The sequence below is a fragment of the Pipistrellus hanaki genome (assembly GCF_964339955.1).
Source record: "Pipistrellus hanaki genome assembly, chromosome: 10".
NCBI classification, from domain to species: domain Eukaryota; kingdom Metazoa; phylum Chordata; class Mammalia; order Chiroptera; family Vespertilionidae; genus Pipistrellus; species Pipistrellus hanaki.
Genome location: NC_140512.1, coordinates 55,886,500 through 55,905,995, shown reverse-complemented (window position 1 = coordinate 55,905,995; position 19,496 = coordinate 55,886,500). Strand labels below are relative to the sequence as shown.

The window sequence follows — 19,496 nt, the reverse complement described above, 5'->3', positions numbered from 1 at the left end:
TTTGTCCAAAACCATAGAAGGTAAACCACCAAGAATAAAACCTAATGTTTTATAGACTATAGGTGATAATGTGTCAATGCTGGTTAATCAATTCTAACAAACCACTCTGGTGAGGGATGCTGCTGATAGTGAGGGAGATGGTGGGGGTGGGGGAAGCAGGAAGTATATGGAAACGCTATTACTTTCCATTCAATTTTCCACAAGGTTTCTCAGATCTTTTAATGTAATGGAGAATCTCTAAGAAAAACAATATTTTTCCAAGTTATTTTCACCAGGTACAAAGAATGTCTCTAGGAATTAGTTTTTCAAGGAATATGTACTGGGAAAACAGGTTGACAACCCACCCATATAAACTGGAGAGGGAAAAACTCACACATTTTTCTAACTTGTCAAAAAACTAACATCTACATTTAATAATGGTTTATATTTTTATAAAAGGTTTTATGTTCACTAACTGATTTGATTAAAATTCCTTAGTGAGAGACTAAGAAGGAACTCAAAGATTTGACAATAACGTCAGTGTTACTGGTAAAAGGAATTTAAGCACTAGGTGAGGTGGCAGGTTAGGGGCAGAGCTGGGAAGTGTAACACCAGATAACTTCTAAGCACTTTAAAATCCTAAGTATTTTTTTCTGAAATATTATCTACTCAAGGAAAAATGTGAGGTGAAGGCTGATATTATAACAGCATACAAAGTTAAAATCACAAGGGATTTTAGAGATTATCTTGTCCAATGTTTTTACCAAGCTCTATTTTACTGTCCTGCATGTGTTTCCTCCTTCAAAATAGGAACTCAGTCACTTTCCCCTGCTCCCATCCAATTCCTTTTCTTCACTTATGGTGATAATCTGGTTCAAAATTTAACTTTGGGTTATGAATGATTAATCTGCCTACTTCACTTAAGTCAATTCATAGAGAAGGAAAGAGTCAAGTGTTAGGTGACAAGTCTAAGCAGTTTTTGGAATGAATAATAAAAGAAGGGGTTGCTCTTTGGAAGAACTGACCTGGTGGCTAGCCTGAACAGGTCATCCACGGTGTCAGGGTGATTCTGGAGCCCATTTTGCTGTTCTAGGAGCTGAAAGGTGGGGATGCACAGTGCCTAAAACAGAAGTGATTTTAAAACAAATACTTGTATTTAAATGTCACAGCATTCAGACTTGCTAAACATCACAACACACACAAAAGGAACAAAGAGGGGGAAAGCACAGACACACACAAAAAAAGGACTGACAAAAATAAGATCAAGAAAAGGATGATGGAAAGCTCTCTCAGTTGACTTAGTTTTCATAAATGAAAGCCACATTTTAGGAAGGATTGATGGTGTAGATTTTAGTTGATGAAGGTGGATAGATATCATTTCAAAGCTTTAGAAGTTCCTGAGAATAAAGACTGTACTTATATGTACTAAACATGGTCAGTGTGCTAAAGGAGTAAATGAAGTTTTAATAGTAATAGATGAAGTTTTAAAGGAAAATACATCTTGAGGAAAAGGAGTATCATAATTTAACTCCCTAATATATTCCCACCCATCCTCCACCCCCATAACTAGAGAGGGGAGAATGGGGAGATTGGGGGGGTTAGTATATCAGAAACTTTTCCAACGTCTGCTATTTACCCTAAGACCATCCGTGCTGAGTAAACTTGTTCACTGGCTGTTTCAGGCAAGAATTTAAATTCAGTTGCCCACCTCCCCACTCCTCAAAAAATCCCTATCTCTGGATTACATAATTAGGCAGTAATGATCATTACATTTGTGTAGTCAATATTTCTTTCTCCCAAGCAGGCCTGTCCAGAGAACTAGGACATTTCTATCTCCCTGTCCTTAGGAAATCAACATGCCTGGGGTGGAAACATAAAGAAGCAACAGAATTAAAGACATGGTAAAGAACGCACTGCTAGGCCTTTAGACCATCAAAGAACCAACACATCTATATTCCCCAAAGAAAACATACCTGAAGCATATCTAGTAATCCCTGCCGACAGCCCTCTTCCATGCCATACTCATCCACAAGGATACTGCCAAGGTACAGGAAACAGGAATGCTGATGTACATGGTACACATTCACCATCTGCCAAGGGAAAAACCAATTAATTCAACCTCTTATTGAGGTTGATACTCCTCAATAAGTATCAACTTAGAAAGCTGTTTGGAGGAAGACATTTACAGAGAGTCTAGTCTCTTTTCTTTCAGACAACATAGGAAAACATGTTGTATAATATTTCAAGCTGAAAGACATTAAAGAACTATTTTATCCAAGGCTTGTATAATGTTTGTAAAACCATAGCATAACATACTCAAATTTTCTAACATCTAATAGTTGCTCCTATTTGCATTAAAAAAAACTTTAAAAAAAAATTAGTAGTTATATATACCAAACTGGAGGCCTGGTGCACGAAATTCATACACTTGGGAGGTTAGGAGGTCCCCTCAGCCCAGCCTGCACCCTCTGGCAGTCCAGGAGCCCCCGGGGGATGTCTGACTGAAAGCTTAGCACTGCTGCAGAGACAGGAGAGGCTCCCACCACCGCCGCTGTGCCTGCCAGCCAGGAGCCCAGCTTCCCCTCTCCCCGTGGGAATGCGCTGACCACCAGGGGCAGCTCCTGCGTTGAGTGTCTGCTCCCTGGTGGTCAGAGCACATCACTGCAACTGGTCATTCCACAGTTCAGTCGATTTGCATATTAGCCTTTTATTATATAGAATTATTATACTACGCCTTCATCTTGGAGGCTGTGAAAGCATTATTTCAATTTTGAGTTGCTCCTAAACTTCTTTATTTCATCTTCTAAGTAAAAAACAGTGTTTCCAATTAAGGTATCTGCCTCAAAAGAATAGAAATTCAATATAATACACACATTTAAATTAAATGATTTGTTTAGGATTTTTACCCTACTATTCTCCAAAAATCAAGAGGCATCTATCTATACATTCATCTATTTGAAATGCCATCACAACACCCATGCACTGAAGTTATATAAATTCAGTTCTGTAAAAGTGGTGAGGGCTGAAGGGTAGAGTAATTGACTCTTAACAGCATATACCATAGAATGAGCATGAGATGAGAACTATGAATCTATTCAGTGCTGTATACTCAAAAAATATATGCTCCACTTAATGAATAATGATTTAAGTCAGGGGTTGGCAAACTGTCTTAAATGGCCAGATAATAAATAATTTAGGCTTTGCCAGTCATACAATCTTCTGACTATCATTTTGCCACTGTAGCACAAAAATAGCCAATAAATAATACTTAAATGAATAAGCATGGCAATCACTCAGTAAAACTTTATTTACAAACTACAGGACAATCAGCTCTAGTTTATTTACCTCTTTTTTTTATGGGACTTTTAAGAATAATTTTTATTTTTGCCACATGTACTGACTTTAGAACGCACTTCCTATGTAAGGTCCTGCCCCACTCTATTGGGTTGATCACATATTTAATTAACAGGAATAAAAAAGAAAACAACCAAAAAACCAAAGTCATGAGATATCCTCCAACAGCAAAGGGACTTTAAAATCAAGTTATATTGGACTTAGAAAGTATTATACCAACTGGACCCCTAACCAGAGGTGGACACAGCCTAAAGGCAAACATATACTGCTGTAGTTAGAGTATAGAAAACCACCAATCATTAAAATTCTATTAAAATATGTACCTGGAATAAGCTGGAGAATCCAAGATGGCTGCACAGGTAAACACCTAGCCGCAGCCGCACACAACAATTTAAATAAAATAAAATTAAAATATAAAATGGACATTACCCAGAACTACAGGAAAGTCGACTGACTGGAAATTCTACAACGAGAAGCAAGGAGAAAACCAGAAGGAAGAGCGGAGGAGCTGTAAAAGCCTAAGGTACGGAGACACGCGGCGCACGTGGAGAGGACGGAGCCGGAGAGGAGGGAGGCTGAGTGCCTGGCTGGCGTTCCCTAGCAGGAAGGAGATAAAAGCTCCGACTGTGCTGGGCCCCAGTTCCTACTGCTCTGAACCCCAGTTCTAGGCCAGACCCCAGGGACCCAGGCTCAAACAGAGGGAGCTGGGCCGTAAGGCGGAACCCCGGGGGAGTGGCAAAAGGAGGTCCCGGAGGCGCGCACATTGCGCACAGAGAAGGGACGGTTGGCTGTGCTGCAGGATTGCCCTGGCAGGAAGGAGACAGGGGCTCCAGACTGCTCTGAACGCCACCTCCAACTCCACTTCCAACTGAACTGAACCCCAATACCAGGCTCACTGGGGGAGAGCCTAGACTGTTTGGTAGCAGGCAAAAATCGAGGGCATCTTTCTCTCAGAGGCGCTTGCAACGAGTACTGAAGGACCCTGAGACCCAGGAGCCGCATGGGGTGGGGCTGATGGAAGCCAAAGCTGTAGGCTCCACCCTGCCCCATCAGGGAAGCTGCGAAAATGCCGAGACGAAATAGAGTTCAAATCTACGCTTATAAGGTTTTTCAAGAATTTCCTAGAAAAGATCGATAAGACCTATGAGGATATGAAAAGGGATCAACTAGAATTAATAAGGAATCAACAAGAAATGATAAGGGATCAACAAGAAATAAAGAATACATTGTCTGAAATAAAAAATATTATACAATGTCCTAAAAACAGAATGGAAGATCGCAAGAATCAAGTCAAAGATTTGGAACATAAAGAGCCAGAAGACACTCCTCCGCAGAAGCTAGAAGGCAAGAGAATCCAGAAAATTGAATATAATGTAAGAAACCTCTGGGATAACTTCAAGCAAACCAACATCAGAATTATGGGGGTCCCAGAAGATGAGAGAGAGCAAGGTATCGAAAATATACTGAAAGAAATAGTGACAGAAAACTTCCCCCACCTGGGGAAAGAATTAGACTTACAAGTCCAGGAAGCGCACAGAACTCCAAACAAAAGGAATCCAAAGAGGACCACACCAAGACAAATCATAATTAAAATTTCAAGAGCAAAAGACAAAGAGAGAATATTAAAAGCAGCAAGAGCAAAGCAGGTAGTTACCTATAAAGGAGCACCTATACAATTGTCAGCTGATTTCTCAACAGAAACCAGGCAGGCCAGATGGGAATGGCAAGAAATATTCAAGGTGATGAATAGTAAGAACCTACAGCCAAAGATAATCTATCCAGCAAAGCTATCACTCAGAATCGAAGGTCAGATAAAGAGCTTCACTAATAAAAAAAAGCTAAAGGAGTTCATCACCACCAAACCAGAATTATATGAATTGCTGAAGGGGGTTCTTTCAGAAGAGAAAGTAAATAAAGATAAAAATTATGAACAACAAATATGTAAATATCAACAAGTGAATCTAAAAACCAAGGAAATTAAAAAAAAAAATCTGATGAACAATATTAACTGTTGAATATAATAGAATCAGAGGTATGGAAGGGGAGTGAACTGACGATTCTTGGGGAAAAGGGGAGAGGGGGATGTAGGAAGAGAATGAACATAAACTGTGCACCTATGGATGAAGACAATGGGGGGTGGGGAAAGGGCAGAGGGTGGGGTGGGAACCTGGTGGAGGAGAGCAATGGAGGGGGGGCAGAAATAAGGAACATTTGTAATAATATGAACAATAAAAATTTATTAAAAATAAATTAAGAAAGAAAGAAAATATGTACCTGTACAAATTTTAATCAAATCTACAAATTTAAGTAGGGGAGATCATGCAAATGTCAACTGACACTGCACTAGCATGACCCTAGTTGAGAGGGTGCTTCCTTAAGAATGAAGTACCAGGGTGCAGAATTTAAGGTAGCACTCACTGTCAGGGTCAGCTGCTGAGAGTGTGTGCCACCTTAAAATCTGCACTGTCTGTACCCTGTCCAGGTGGAGAAGAGTCGCTTTAGGTTGGGTGGGTGGGTATTGTCTAGCAGTTTTCCTCACAGTCCAAGAGCAAAATTTAAGAAGGCACTTGCTTAAGAGTCCTACACATGTAGGATTGGCACTGGCCTTGTCTCCCTCAATTTTGGGCACACAGCACCTCACTTGCCTCAGTCTAGTTCTGGCCCCGCTATGAGGTAAACATGAACACAAATTACTTAGTGAACTAAGACACTAGTCACAGATGTCTCAGATTGTAGTTCTAGGTATAATCTTAGAGAACTTCATTAGTGAGTCATACCATCTTAGTAATATATCAATCTTGGTCATTAAAAGAGTCAAATTTATACCTTGACAAATAAGAAACTTATATGAACAATGTTCAATATAGTTAAAAATCCCTTTGGGCTAAAAAATAGCAAACTTTGACTTACCACATTTAAAAAAAGGAAATTAATGCACTGATATACAAGAGCTGAACATTAAAGTCATTCCCTTTTCCTAATTTCACACTGGAATGTATTGCTAATTAGACTTCACTATACAGATTAGATTATAGACAACATACCTACCACAGGCATTACTTAACCTCTATCAAAGAATTTTTTTTTTTCATATTCAATTAATACAAGAGTGTTTCATCATCAGAGTTTTTGTTCCAAAGGCTCCTATTTCAAATTCTGTACAGGTTACATTTTCCCTCTTGTAGAGAACTTACCTGTGTGACTAGTGGCTGCAGCAGGGCTGCAGATCCTTTGCCTACACAGCGAACAGCAAAGCGAAGGCATCTGCAACAACGTTCTACAATCCGATTATCAGCCCGATGCTTATTTAAAGTCTCAGATAAAACTGGCCATATCTGAATCAAAAGTGAAAAAGCACAAGAAAGAAAGAGCTGAAAAAAAAAATGCTTTCAAGTTGGTAGCATTATATTTGGCTTTCAAATAATTTGGAAAAAGCTTTCATTGTAAGAAACACACATAGCCTGATTCTGACCAGTGTATATGTGTATGTACATGTGTGGAGATTCAATGTACTATTCATCACTAAAACCCAACCGCTTCTAAGAAAAGCACAATGACTCTTCAGAACAGGAAGGGGAGCTTGTCTAACTTTACTAGAGGACAAAGATATGCATTTTCCTAAACTTTGAACTTCCTGATTTAGGGTGGGAAGAGTTACAGAAGAAATGTTTAAGGCAGTTCCAAGAAGTTGAAAGACCTTGAACAAAGGAATAAAGGAAATAGCACTGATTCCGTTGAACACCTAAGAACATTTGGTGTGCCCCGTCCATAGTCTGAAAAGCAAATACTTCTCCCATCAAGGCCAACCCTGCTGAGCTTCCGAGATCAGATAAGATTAGGCACATTCAGGGTGGTATGGCCATAGACTGAAAAGCACTTTTCAAACATACCTTTTGATCCTTACATTACCTTCAGTGAAAGAAGCATAAGGGAAGTATGTTATCAATAGGGAAATTAAAGCAAAGAAGGTTTAATTAGCTTTGTCAAAGAAAATGTTGCTAGTATTAATCAGTCCTCCTAGCAACTCTAGGATTCACACAATCTCTCCCACTTCTTTGGCCTTTCCTTTTTTAAAATATATTTTATTGATATTTTACAGAGAGGAAGGGAGAGAGATGGAGAGCTAGAAACGTCGATGAGAGAGAAACATCGACCAGCTGCCTCTTGCACACCCCCCACCAGGGATGTGCCCGCAACCAAGGTACATGCCCTTGACCGGAATCGAACCTGGGACCTTTCAGTCCATAGACCAACGCTCTACCACTGAGCCAAACCGGTTTCGGCTTCTTTGGCCTTTCAATAAATTTTCCCATAGCCTGTTTTCTTTTTAAAAAAATCTAAAATCTACCCCTGACTGGGTTGGCTCAGTGGACAGCGTCAGCCTGTGGACTGAAAGGTCCCAGGTTCGATTCCAGGCAAGGGCATATACCTTAGTTGCAGGCACATCCCCAGTAGGAGTTGTGCAGGAGGCAGCTGATTAATGTTTTTCTCTCATCAATGTTTCTACCTCTCTATCCCTCTCCCTTCCTCTCTATAGAAAATCAATAAAATATATTAAAATAAATAAATCTACACTAATAAAAGAGAAAAATGCTAATTGACCATACCTTCACTACGCCCACAGCCAATCAGAGCGAGTATGCAAAGTAACCCAAACAAAGATGGTAGTTGATTTGCATATGCCAAGGGAGGGAGGAGTGAAGACTGAAGACAGCATAGAAGGAAGGGAAAGTGGAAAGCAAGGCGGATGCAGGAGGGAAAGTGCAGGTGGGGCGGGCAGCAGCAGCAGCGGAAAAGTGCACGGCAGCAGTGGAAGGGGAAGCCTGCAGGAAGCTCTGTTCTTGCAGGAATCTTCCTGCAACGGGCCCTTAGTAAATAAATAAAAATTAAAAAATCTAAATTATTTATTTGGATGGTTCCATTCCTCTTTTCATTGGTATTTAATTCATACCAGCAAATTAAATCTTCTATGAACCTAGAAAAAGGTACCTTCTCACTCTAGTTACCCACAGCATTGCAAGGAAAAGGAAGAAAGTCTTGTACCACAGACATTTGTTACACTTACTTCTTGTATGACTTTTTGGCACGGATGAGTCTGTCCATTTTCCACAATGGGATTGGTGTGTCTGCAGAAAGACAAATGGCCCAAATTAGTGAAAGAAGAACAATTTCACTGAGGACCCAGAGCCCTGTCCCTTTAGTTACTTAGTATCATTTCACCAAACAACAAAAACAAAAAACAGATAGCAAACTTATTTTTAGGACTCAAAACCATTTCCTCCTATTGCATTCAAACAAACACAAGCAAATAATCTTAAATTATCCTATCATTAATTGCCACCTTTAAGTGACTTCCACTAGAACATGTAAACTCAATCTAATTCTGGGTACCTGGGCTGTGGGTGTGGGACACTAAATTTTTTTCATTTTTTTACCCTTTATAAACCTAAATATGTAATCTCTCCCAAATTAATAAAGAATATATATAGGTTGTCTGAATCCACCAAACACTGCTCCTTTCCCAGCATTGAAGGTCAAAAGCTTTAGCAACTCTAGTCTACCAAAGATGTTTCTCATGGTTCTAGTCTGAACCCAGGAATACACACAACACACAGGCCCATCTAAAATATGTCAAATCTAACTATTTGTCTAGTTCTAGACTTCACTAATTTGAAGCAGAAAAAAGAAAAAAAAAATGATTAAATACCAACCACTTTAAAGGAAAAAAAAATTCTTTAAATATTCAACAGCAATTTATTTAAAATTTACTTTTCTTTAAATCCAGGTATTTCCATGTATTACAGATTTTCTTTCATTTATAGTGAAACTAGAAGCCTGGTGCACGAAATTCATACATGGGTGGGGTCCCTAGGTCTGGCCAGCGATCAGGGCCAATTGGGGCCTTCCAGCTGCCGCCTGGGGCCTTCCTTCCTGCCAGCTGCTGGCTGGGGCTTGCCGACAGGGGGAGGGACTAGGGGAAGTTGGTCAGCTATGGGAGGTTGGCTGTGGGAGTGCACTGACCACCAGGGGGCAGCTCCTGTGTTGAGTGTTTGCCCCCTGGTAATCAATGTGCATTATAACGACCAGTTGCTAAGGCTTTTATACATATAGACTAGAGGCCCAGTGCATGAAATTCATGCACGGGGGTGTGTGTCCTTCAGCCCAGCCTGCACCCTCTCCAACCTGGGATCCCTCTCACAATCCAGGACTGCTAGCTCCCAACTGCTCGCCTGCCTGCCTTCCTGATTGCCCCTAACCACTTCTGCCTGCAAGCCTGATCATCCCCTAACCACTCCCCTTCCAGCCTGTTTGCCCCTAACTGCCCTCCCCTGCAGGCCTGGTCACCCCTAACTGCGCTCCCCTGCAGGTCTGGTCCCCCTCAACTGCTCTCCCCTTCAGGCCTGGGTCCCCCTCCCCCCAACTGCCCTTCCCTGCAGACCTGGTTGCCCCTAACTTCCCTCCCTTACAGGCTGGATCGCCCCCTACTGTCCTCTCTTGCAGGCCTGGTCCCTCCCAACTGCCCTCCCCTGCTGGCCATCTTGTGTCCACATGGGGACAACCATCTTTGACCACATGGGGGCAGCCATTCTGTGTGTTGGAGTGATGGTCAATTTGCATATTACTCTTTTATTAGATAGGATAAGGGTTATTGTTAATAGGCTCTAAGAATGGGATGTCATTATACAAGGAAAGCATTGCACCAATTCAGATAGAGATACCTGTTGACAAAAAGTAATAAACTAAAACAATGCCTATTTTAACTTATTCCACAAAGGCTTTTTTGCAATTATTACTCCACTATTCCAGTTATACCTATAGGCTTCACATATTATAAATTATGTAACTCAGTATCACTCTTTGAACATTGTCACTCTAATATTTTTTTAGTCATTAGGCTCCTCTTAACTTTAAAGAAGGATTAATTTCACCAGGTTAATGAAGAGCCTTTATTACTGTTTTGTATCCATACATTTCATAATGTGTCTAAAAGTGTGTGTGGTCCTTGGAATAGCAAGCAGCAGCACCTGGAAATTTATTAAATACTAGAGGTCTGGTGCACAACATTCGTGCACTTGGAGGGTGGGGGTGGGGTCCCTCAGCCCAACCTGTGCCCATTCGCAGTCCTGGAGCCCTCAGGGGATGTCCTACTGCGGGCTTAGGGAGTGGGCCTAACCTGCAGTTGGACATCCTTAGCGCTGCCGTGGACGCCTGATGTGCTCGCCAGCTGTGAGCCCAGTTTCTTTCTGCCTGAACGGCACTCTCCCCCTGAGAGCACACTGACCACCAGGGGGCAGCTCCTGCATTGAGCATCTGCCCCCTGATGGTCAGTGGGCATCATAGTGACATAGTGGGCAGCCAGTTGTTCTGCCATTGGGTCAATTTGCATATTACCCTTTTATTATATAAATAGAATTATTATATAGGATATAAATTATTAGGTTCTATCAAAAATCCAATCAGACAATCTGGGATGGAACCAGCAATCTATGTTTTTAAAAATATATATATTTTATTGATTTTGTACAGAGAGGAAGGGAGAGGGACAGAGAGTTAGAACATTGATGAGAGAGAAACATCGATCAGCTGCCTCCTGCACACCCTCTACTGGGGATGTGCCTGCAACCAAGGTATATGCCTCTGATCAGAATCAAACCTGGATCCCTGAGTCTGCAGGCCAGCTCTCCATCCACTGAACAAAACCGATTAGGGCAGCAATCTATGTTTTGATAAATCATACAGGTGATTCTGAAGCATGTTAAAGTTTGAAAATCACTGATCTAGAGACCAGAAGAATTTATTACATTTTAAAGGGTTTTTTGACAGCCCTTCCCTCCCTGGGCCATGTCACATGACCCATGGACCCAGAGTGAACAGACTGGGGAAGGTCAGGTGGGAAGGGCACTCTGTGAGTCTCCCGAAGGAACATGCGACCATGTCTTCCTTGCCTGGGACTCAGGAACCCTATCCCGTGGAAAAAATCCACAGAGGTTTCCAGTTTCTGCCAGGCCATTGCCCACAGTGGCCTTTCAGGTGGACTCTCGAGTGGGACCCCACCAACCCTGAGACTGATGACTTCAGCACTCTGTGCATCACCATGGGATCTGCCATCACCCAAGGTCACTGCAATTTGGAAGCCTCGGTCCTCACTGCCCTGCTCTACAAGCACTGACGTCACCAGCTCCTGGGTGCTCAGCATACGTTTCAACAATTTTGCTGATTGCCGAAGCCGGTTTGGCTCAGTGGTAGAGCGTCGGTCTGCGGAATGAAGGGTCCCGGGTTCGATTCCGGTCGAGGGCATGTACATTGGTTGCGGGCACATTCCCGGTGGGGGGTGTGCAAGAGGCAACTGGTCGATGTTTCGCTCTCATCGACGTTTCTAGCTCTCTATCTCTCTCTCCCTTCCTCTCTGTAAAAAATCAATAAAATATATTTTTAAAAAATAAATAAATAATAAAATATATTTAAAAAAAAAAAAAAAAGAATTTTGCTGATAACTGATTTGGGTGCACTTACCTTAGTGGCTCAGAAGGAAATGAAGTTCTTTTCCTCCGTAAGGTCTTTGATTCCTTAGGGATAATGAAACTATAGCTAAGGGAATAGCTACCTCATTTTACATAGTGCTTTTCACCTTTCATATCATATTTCTCTGATGTAAAATTATCCCTGATATAGAGAGTGGGAATGCAGGATAGATACAAGTTTTATTGGCATTTTCAAAAAATTCACCAAAACGATGAAGGTAGATATTCTTTAACTGTGATTTTTATGAATTTATCCTTTGTAGATACTCTTGTACATGTACAATGATGTGTGTGAGGTTGTTTGGAGATTAGGTTGAAACAACCTTGATGTCCATCAGTAGGGGATTGGTTCACTAAAATACATCAATCCCTACAATTTTTAAAAAGATTCTTCTGACAAAGGTCTACCAAGAACAAGTTCTTAGAATGTGCCTTTGCCCAAGACTTCAGGCAATGATCTTTTTTTTTCTTTTTCTTTTTTCAGGCAATGATCTTAATTAAGTATTCTGACAAAGGTGATTATAGGAGAGAAAAAAAACCCACTTGCATACTTCAATACACAAGGGTCTCATTTGTGCTTTTAACCCAAGACAGATATCTAGAATCTCTCTTCTTACCTAAATATTACTGCAAGACGATCTAAGAACACAGTGGGATCTGAGGATATACCATTGCTGGGCTCCTGAGACAACAGCTGAAGAGACAGACATTAACACGCAGTCATTACACATACAAACACTGCAACATACACCCTTACACATCAATCTCTGTCTCAATCTCTGTTTATTTCTGTAAAGTTACTCAAATGGTGCAAACTTTTAATTCATATTGCCAAATTACTTTCTTCCATCTCACTGCATACTGGCCAAGACTATATATTACTAACATTTTAATAAGTAATCATTGTGGAGTAGAAAACATAATTTAATTTTTTCCATTTATTTGTATTATGATTGAGACATTATAGAAATTATATATTAAAAGATAGTTTATATATAAGATTACTGTGTTATGTAATCTATATTATATTCACATTCCACTTTAGCTTTATATTTTAAGAGATAAGGCAAGTTGCCCCTTATTTTTCTTTCTTAAAATTTCCACCATTATATCAGTAGAAGTGAACTTTAGAATCATTTTGTCATATTTTCCTAAAAATCCTATCAGTATGTTCACTGTTATTGCACTATACTAGTACAAGTAATTTGAGAAGAACTGCCATCTTTACATATTATTCGAGGAAACATGGTAGGTTATGGTTTTGGATGCTAATTTGAATGATATTTTTACCGTTACATCTTCTAAATGGTATTACTGATATTAGTAAAAATCTATTGATTTTTAAATACTTTTGTGCATGCAGCTACTTCAAGAGACATATTATTTTTAAAAACTTTTCTGTTCATTAAAAAAGAGAAAGAAAAAGAAAACTTTTCAATTCATTCTTTTGGCTTTTATAAAAGATACAAGTAAATGAATAATTTTGACTTTTCCTTTTTAACATGTAAATATCTTAATTTGTTTCACATCCCCTTAATCAATCAAACTCACCTTTTTCAATGACATAACCTGAACAGAACATAGCTCACTAAGACATTGAGTAATCTTCTCCAGCGGTAATCTGGCTAGCACAAGTGCTGTCCCTGAGAGACAAAGGAAGATACAGATGAAGAAAGTAAAAGTTGAATTGAGGTTATTCATTGGCCTACAGAATGTGGTTAACAGAAAAGCCTGACAGGTCCCATTCTTTCAAAAAGATCAGCGCTAAGCTGCGTTGGTGGTATAGTGGTGAGCATAGCTGCCTTCCAAAAAGATCAGCACTGTTTTTTTAAATTGCAATAGTTTATTATTGATGGTCAGTTTTTTTTTAATAGAAGCCTATTGGTTTAAAGATGTTTAAATTTATCTCCCCTTCCAATTCCTTCAAGACTTAAAATCTCCTCTACAAAGCCAATACCAAAGCCTTTTTTTAAAAAAAAATACATTTTTATTGATATCAGAGAGACGAAGAGGGAGAGAGAGGATCAATGATGAGAGAAAATCATTGATCAGATGCCTTCTGCATTCCCCTTACTGAGGATTGAGTCAGCAACTCAGGCATGTGCCCTAACCAGTAATCGAACTCTGACCTCCTGGTTCATGGGTCAACACTCAACCACTGAGTGTTGAATCCAAAGCTATTTTTATATAGCAAAGTACAATAGCTCTTAAACTTCCCCGAGACCCTGACTTAGTAGGTCATAGAGAACCTTTATTTTTGATAAGTACCATGGGCAATTTTTATCGTCAGAGAAATTGGAGAAATATAAACAATATATTTTTTTACAAGAATGGGCTGAAATTAGAGATTTAATTCTTTTCTACCATAACAGAATCTATGAAAGGGGTTAAAGTATTCTTGCTGGGCATCAATTTCTTTCTTTTTTCTTTTTAACCCTTTGCACTCCGAACCATTCTGGACATTGGCTACCAGCTACTCGACGCTACTTTGCGGCGGAAACGTGCGTTGAATTAACTCAATTCCCCGTAATCACTAATAATCTGCAATGTCCCCCCTGAAAGGGGACATCCGAGTGATATGCTAGAATTCCGATGTCCCCTGAGAGGGGACAGCGGAGTGCAAAGGGTTAATATATATATTTTATTCTTTTTTTTTTTTTTTTTTTTTTACAGAGAGGAAGAGAGAGGAATAGAGTCAGAAACATCGATGAGAGAGAATCTTTGATCAGCTGCCTCTAGGGGATGTGCCCACAACCAAGGTACATGCTCTTGACCGGAATTGAACCTGGGACCTTTCAGTCCGCAGGCCGACGCTCTATCCAATGAGCCAAACTGGTTTCAGCTGGCATCAATTTCTTTATCTATAAAATGAGTGCTTTGAACAGGAAAGTAGTAGTAAGCCTGCCTTTTTTGTTGTTTTTAAATAGTTGCAAAAGCCCCTTTCCTTACATTTCCCCCAAATGAAATCTTAACTTGGAGCTCTAATAAGATAGATTGGGGGGGAGAGGGGGGAGGTAGTTAGGTTAAAGTGGAGACTTGGCCTCCCTCTTTTCACAATCCCCATCAACTGCGGAAGCACCCCCCCCCCCCCCCCCCAAACTCAAAGGCTGATGTGTAAAACGATATCCCTTCTAGGCCCAAAATTCCTTGACTATCTCTAAAATTTCATTTAAAAAAAAAGAAATCAATCCATAAATCTTCAAATGTGAATAAAAAAACAGAATGATTCTTCCTGACAGCCTATTAGCCATAGACATATAGACTTTTGTTTAAAATTAGATTTTAAGTGAAAATCTAACTTAAATATAATTGTTTCTTTTAATTCATTCTTACAGAACTAAACAGTTTGTAACTAAAAACAGTTTTCTATGTCTAGACAAGAATACCTGAAAACTGGGATGCCACATTCTATTACAGGTCATATGTCACTTCAGCATAAAGGTTAAATCTCTCTAGAAAATGACAAGATGGCATCAATAACCACAATAGTAGTTATGAAGAATATCTGACTCTAATTTAATATCTTATTACCTATGCATTCAAAGGGAAACAACAAAAACCCATGCTACAAAATCTGTCTTTAAAACAACGCAGGTATACTGGCTAGTAAGGAACCTAATCATAGAGGTGACAAAGGACAGAGCTAGCTCACACATAAGGTCATCCAGTATTGCCCAGGCTGTTTGCCACTCACATTGGCTTAAAAAATGCTCACAGTTCCTATTACCAATTCTGTATTTGATATACTCCCATATGTTCTCAACCACCAGTTGTAAGGATTTCACTACCTCACAGTCATTTGTTTTCAGAAAGTTTAGCTAGAAAGCATTTTCTAAGAGTCAATAAACTGTCAACAGTTGACCACTCATAGTATAAATGTTCTTGCTTTCATAACAATCTCCTAAATATTTAAAAATAGGCATCATGTTTAAAGTCTCTTCTACGTCTTTTTTTTCCCTTAGCCATAATATCTCGATAACCCTCAGAAGTGGCTTAAAAGATATTAAGGTAATATCATAAGTAAATACCTTTCAACAAGCCCACAGCAGCTTCTGGAGACAACATGAAGGAATCGAGGGAACGGGCAATCTCCAGAAGTCCATTAAAGTGCTGAGCCATGTGGTCTCGGCAGACAGAACAAATGTTATGAATGGCTTTGGCTGCAGCAGAAGCCAGAGGCTTTTCACAGAGGCCTTTCATCAAATAGCCCAATACAGGGTCTAAGGAAAAAAGCCATACGGTAAAGATTACATATTTGAAACTTAAGGAAAACTTCTTGTTTACTATAATAGATGTTTACATTATCTTTCTTTTTAAAGCAAAAGAACCATTTTAAAAAATGAAATGTGTTCAAACCCCAATATATAGAACATAAAAATGGAGAGCCCTGAGTCTTAGCCATCTTCCATCTCTTTCCTCATGGACAATCAAATGCTGCTTGTTGCTAGTGCTTCACAGAGCAGTTTGAAAACCACTGGTGGATATGACCATCCAAGTATCTATATATACACTGAGTGGACATATTATTATGATCTCTGAACGCATAATAATCTGGCCACCCAGCATATATAAATATATACATATTAGAGGCCCGGTGCATAAATTCATGTATGGATGGGGTCCGGCCAGCCTGGCCAGGAGGAGGGAACATGGGCGGTTGGCGGGCCTGCCTGCTGGTCAAACTCGTGGTTGGGGAACAATTTGCACATTAGCCTTTTATTATATAGGATATACACTGAGAGGCCAGATTATTATACATTCAGAGATCACAATAATCTGGCCCCTCAGTGTATAAAAGCCTAAGCGACCAGCCAACTGGTGGACTGGTAGCTATGATGTGCACTGATTGCCAGGGGGCAGACGCTCAATGCAGGAGTGGAAACCACAGGCATGGAAACATGGAACAGACTGATGAGTCTCGGGGGAGGGGAGGAGGCTGGGAAGATCTTATATGCATACTAGAGGTCCAGTACAGAGATTTGTGCACTAGTGGGGTCCCCTGACCTGGCCTGTGCCCTCTCGCAATCCTGGACCTCTTGAGAGATGTCAGAGAGCCAGTTTCAGCCCGACCCCCGCAGGCCAGGTTGAGGGACCCCATTGGTGCACGAATCATGCACCAGGCCTTTAGTTAAGACTATAAGGAAGAATGTAAAGCTCAGAGAGCTACCAATATACTCACAGGTGAGTCACTTTGTAAAAATAGCTGACATTAATAAGAACAATGATAGTTATCTAAAACTGACACTTTTATACTTGCTTCTTTTTAGTTACAAAGGGCCTTAAAACATGCAGATGGATCTTTAGTACTTCTGGAAGAATTAATTCATCATATTCTATTTTTTACAAAATATAAGTGTTCCAAAAAAAGGGATATAAAGGTGAATTTCTATAAAGCAAGTCAACTAAGCAATAACTCATAAAATATTTACTTTCAGTGCCTAGAAACATTCTACCTAGCAATATGCAAGAAAACAAGAGCAAACGTAAGAGAAAGAAAGAAAATCAGAAAAATCAGACACAGCAGTGGCTGAGGGCAGAGTTCACACATACCAAGGAAATGAGGATTTCGATCAACCACTTCGCTCATCTCTCCAACCAATTCAATGCTGGTGTATCGCACAGCTGTATGTACAGTCTCTGGGAGACGGACAACTCCTTCTAGGACCTCTACAAGCGTTGGATTGTTCTCCCTGAGTACAGAAGGCAAGCAATCAGAGTTACTGATTTCAGAGATCAGGTTTTGGCTAAGAAACAGGCTGTAATGATACAAATCATTGCTAAAGGGCTTCTTTCTAAATAATTTATCATTTGGATAAAAGTACTTAACACCTGATATGAAAGGTTTTTAAATCCTAAGAAATGGGGGGAAAGAAAGAAATGGAAGATATAACTGTTTCAGAAGAAGCATACTGCTTCTTAATCTTTAGAATGTCAGTGTCTAAAGATACATTTTGCTACCAAAAAAGGCTCTTCAAACTGGAGAGGCAGGCATCTACTATGGTTGCATGTCGTCATTTAAAGAATCTTTTTTATTTATTCCTATATCTGCAGCACCTAGAACAGTGCCTGGCACATAGTGGGCACTCAACAAATATTGCTGAATGGCTAAGTAAATGAATGAATATTTCTTACAGACCACTTTTTATTAGTTGTTATTCTCCAAAAGATTTCTTACAGCTGGATACTAAAAACTTTAAGAACACTTAAGCATGAGTGAGCCAGTTAACTAACTAAAGGAACAAGAAGAATACAATATATATCCCTGATGAATATAAATGCTAAAACTCTCAACAAAATATTAGCAAATCGGTTCCAGCAATATTTTAAAAAGATCATACACCATGACCAAGTGGGATTTTTTCCAGGGATGCAAGGATGGTACAATATTCACAAATCAATAAACATGATATATCACATAAACAAACAAACAAAAAGAATACAAGTTGCAGGAACAGGTAAAGGAAAATTAAAGTTAACAAGTACTTTCCACAGCTCCATGAATTTATTTTTTCCTTTTTTCTTATCTTTTTCCCCCCACTCCCCAAGAATGCTAGCTAAAGTTATTTAAGCAGAGTGAGGATGCCTCCAAAGTGGTAGAACATAATCCAGAAATAAAAGATGTTTAAAATGTACATAATATTATGAATTGAGCACTACTCGCTGATAAACTACGTCTATTAAGTCCTTTATATACATTAAAAAATTACACTCATGCAGATAGCTTGAGATGTGGATAAATAAAAAACCAAAATAAAATCTTGTTTCCCAGGGACACTAAAGTTATTATTGATACTCTTACCTTTTTTCACACCAACACGTGTCAGTTAAAATATTAGTGATTTTTGCTGGGACCGGTTTGGCTCAGTGGATAGAGCATCAGCCTGCGTACTGAAAGGTCCAGGGTTCGATTCTGGGCAAGGGCATGTACCTTGATTGCGGGCACATCCCCAGTAGGGGGTGTACAAGAGGCAGCTGATGGATGATTCTCTCTCATCGATGTTTCTAACTCTGTATCCCTCTCTCCTCCTCTCTGTGAAAAATCAATTAAAAAATATATTTTAAAAAAATACCAGTGATTTTTAATAATCTTCAGACTGTCACTGAAGGTTCCAAACGACACCAAAATAGGTTTAAGAGCAAATAGAATAGAATGTAATTCAGGACCAGAACCTCTTAATATAGAAAAACAAACCTATATTATGTCATTGAACATTTACTGAATTAGAAACAATATAAGATTTAGCTGACTAGGCCCTGCGAGGCAAATAAGAAAGAAGCACTGTACTTTTTATGAATACATGCCTTCACCATCTCCCCAATCAAGGCCTGGGTGGAAAACTCAACTGAAAGAGTATCTGATCTTAATACAAGAAAACCGGACAAATATTAACACCAACTTATAAATTCACAGCACAAAGTAACCTGTTTTTAGGGATTCATGTTAAAATATAAATAGAATTTCTATGCTAAGCAATAACAAAAACAATTGCATTTTAGATTTTGCTACTCTATTAGGTAAAATGGTACCTATGCCTTGCCTCTATGAAACTCACAAACGACTAAGACAAAAAAAAAAGAGAACAGTATTTTTTGATTATACTAACTTTCACAAAGGAACCTCGGTTAGAAAAATAAATCAAC

At 39.5% G+C, this 19,496-nt stretch overlaps 1 protein-coding gene across 1 annotated transcript in view; it reads right to left on the bottom strand.

Moving 5' to 3' along the window:
- TNPO3 (transportin 3) overlaps positions 1-19,496 on the bottom strand; it is a 90,127-nt gene that overhangs the window by 20,385 nt on the left and 50,246 nt on the right. The window contains exons 11-18 of the mRNA XM_084897633.1: positions 17,406-17,545; positions 15,884-16,075; positions 13,407-13,498; positions 12,473-12,549; positions 8,399-8,459; positions 6,528-6,668; positions 1,953-2,069; positions 1,005-1,099 (exon numbers count right to left, since the gene is read on the bottom strand). Of these exons, the coding sequence (XP_084753759.1) occupies positions 1,005-1,099; positions 1,953-2,069; positions 6,528-6,668; positions 8,399-8,459; positions 12,473-12,549; positions 13,407-13,498; positions 15,884-16,075; positions 17,406-17,545 (915 nt within the window). The remainder of the gene's footprint in view (positions 1-1,004; positions 1,100-1,952; positions 2,070-6,527; positions 6,669-8,398; positions 8,460-12,472; positions 12,550-13,406; positions 13,499-15,883; positions 16,076-17,405; positions 17,546-19,496) is intronic.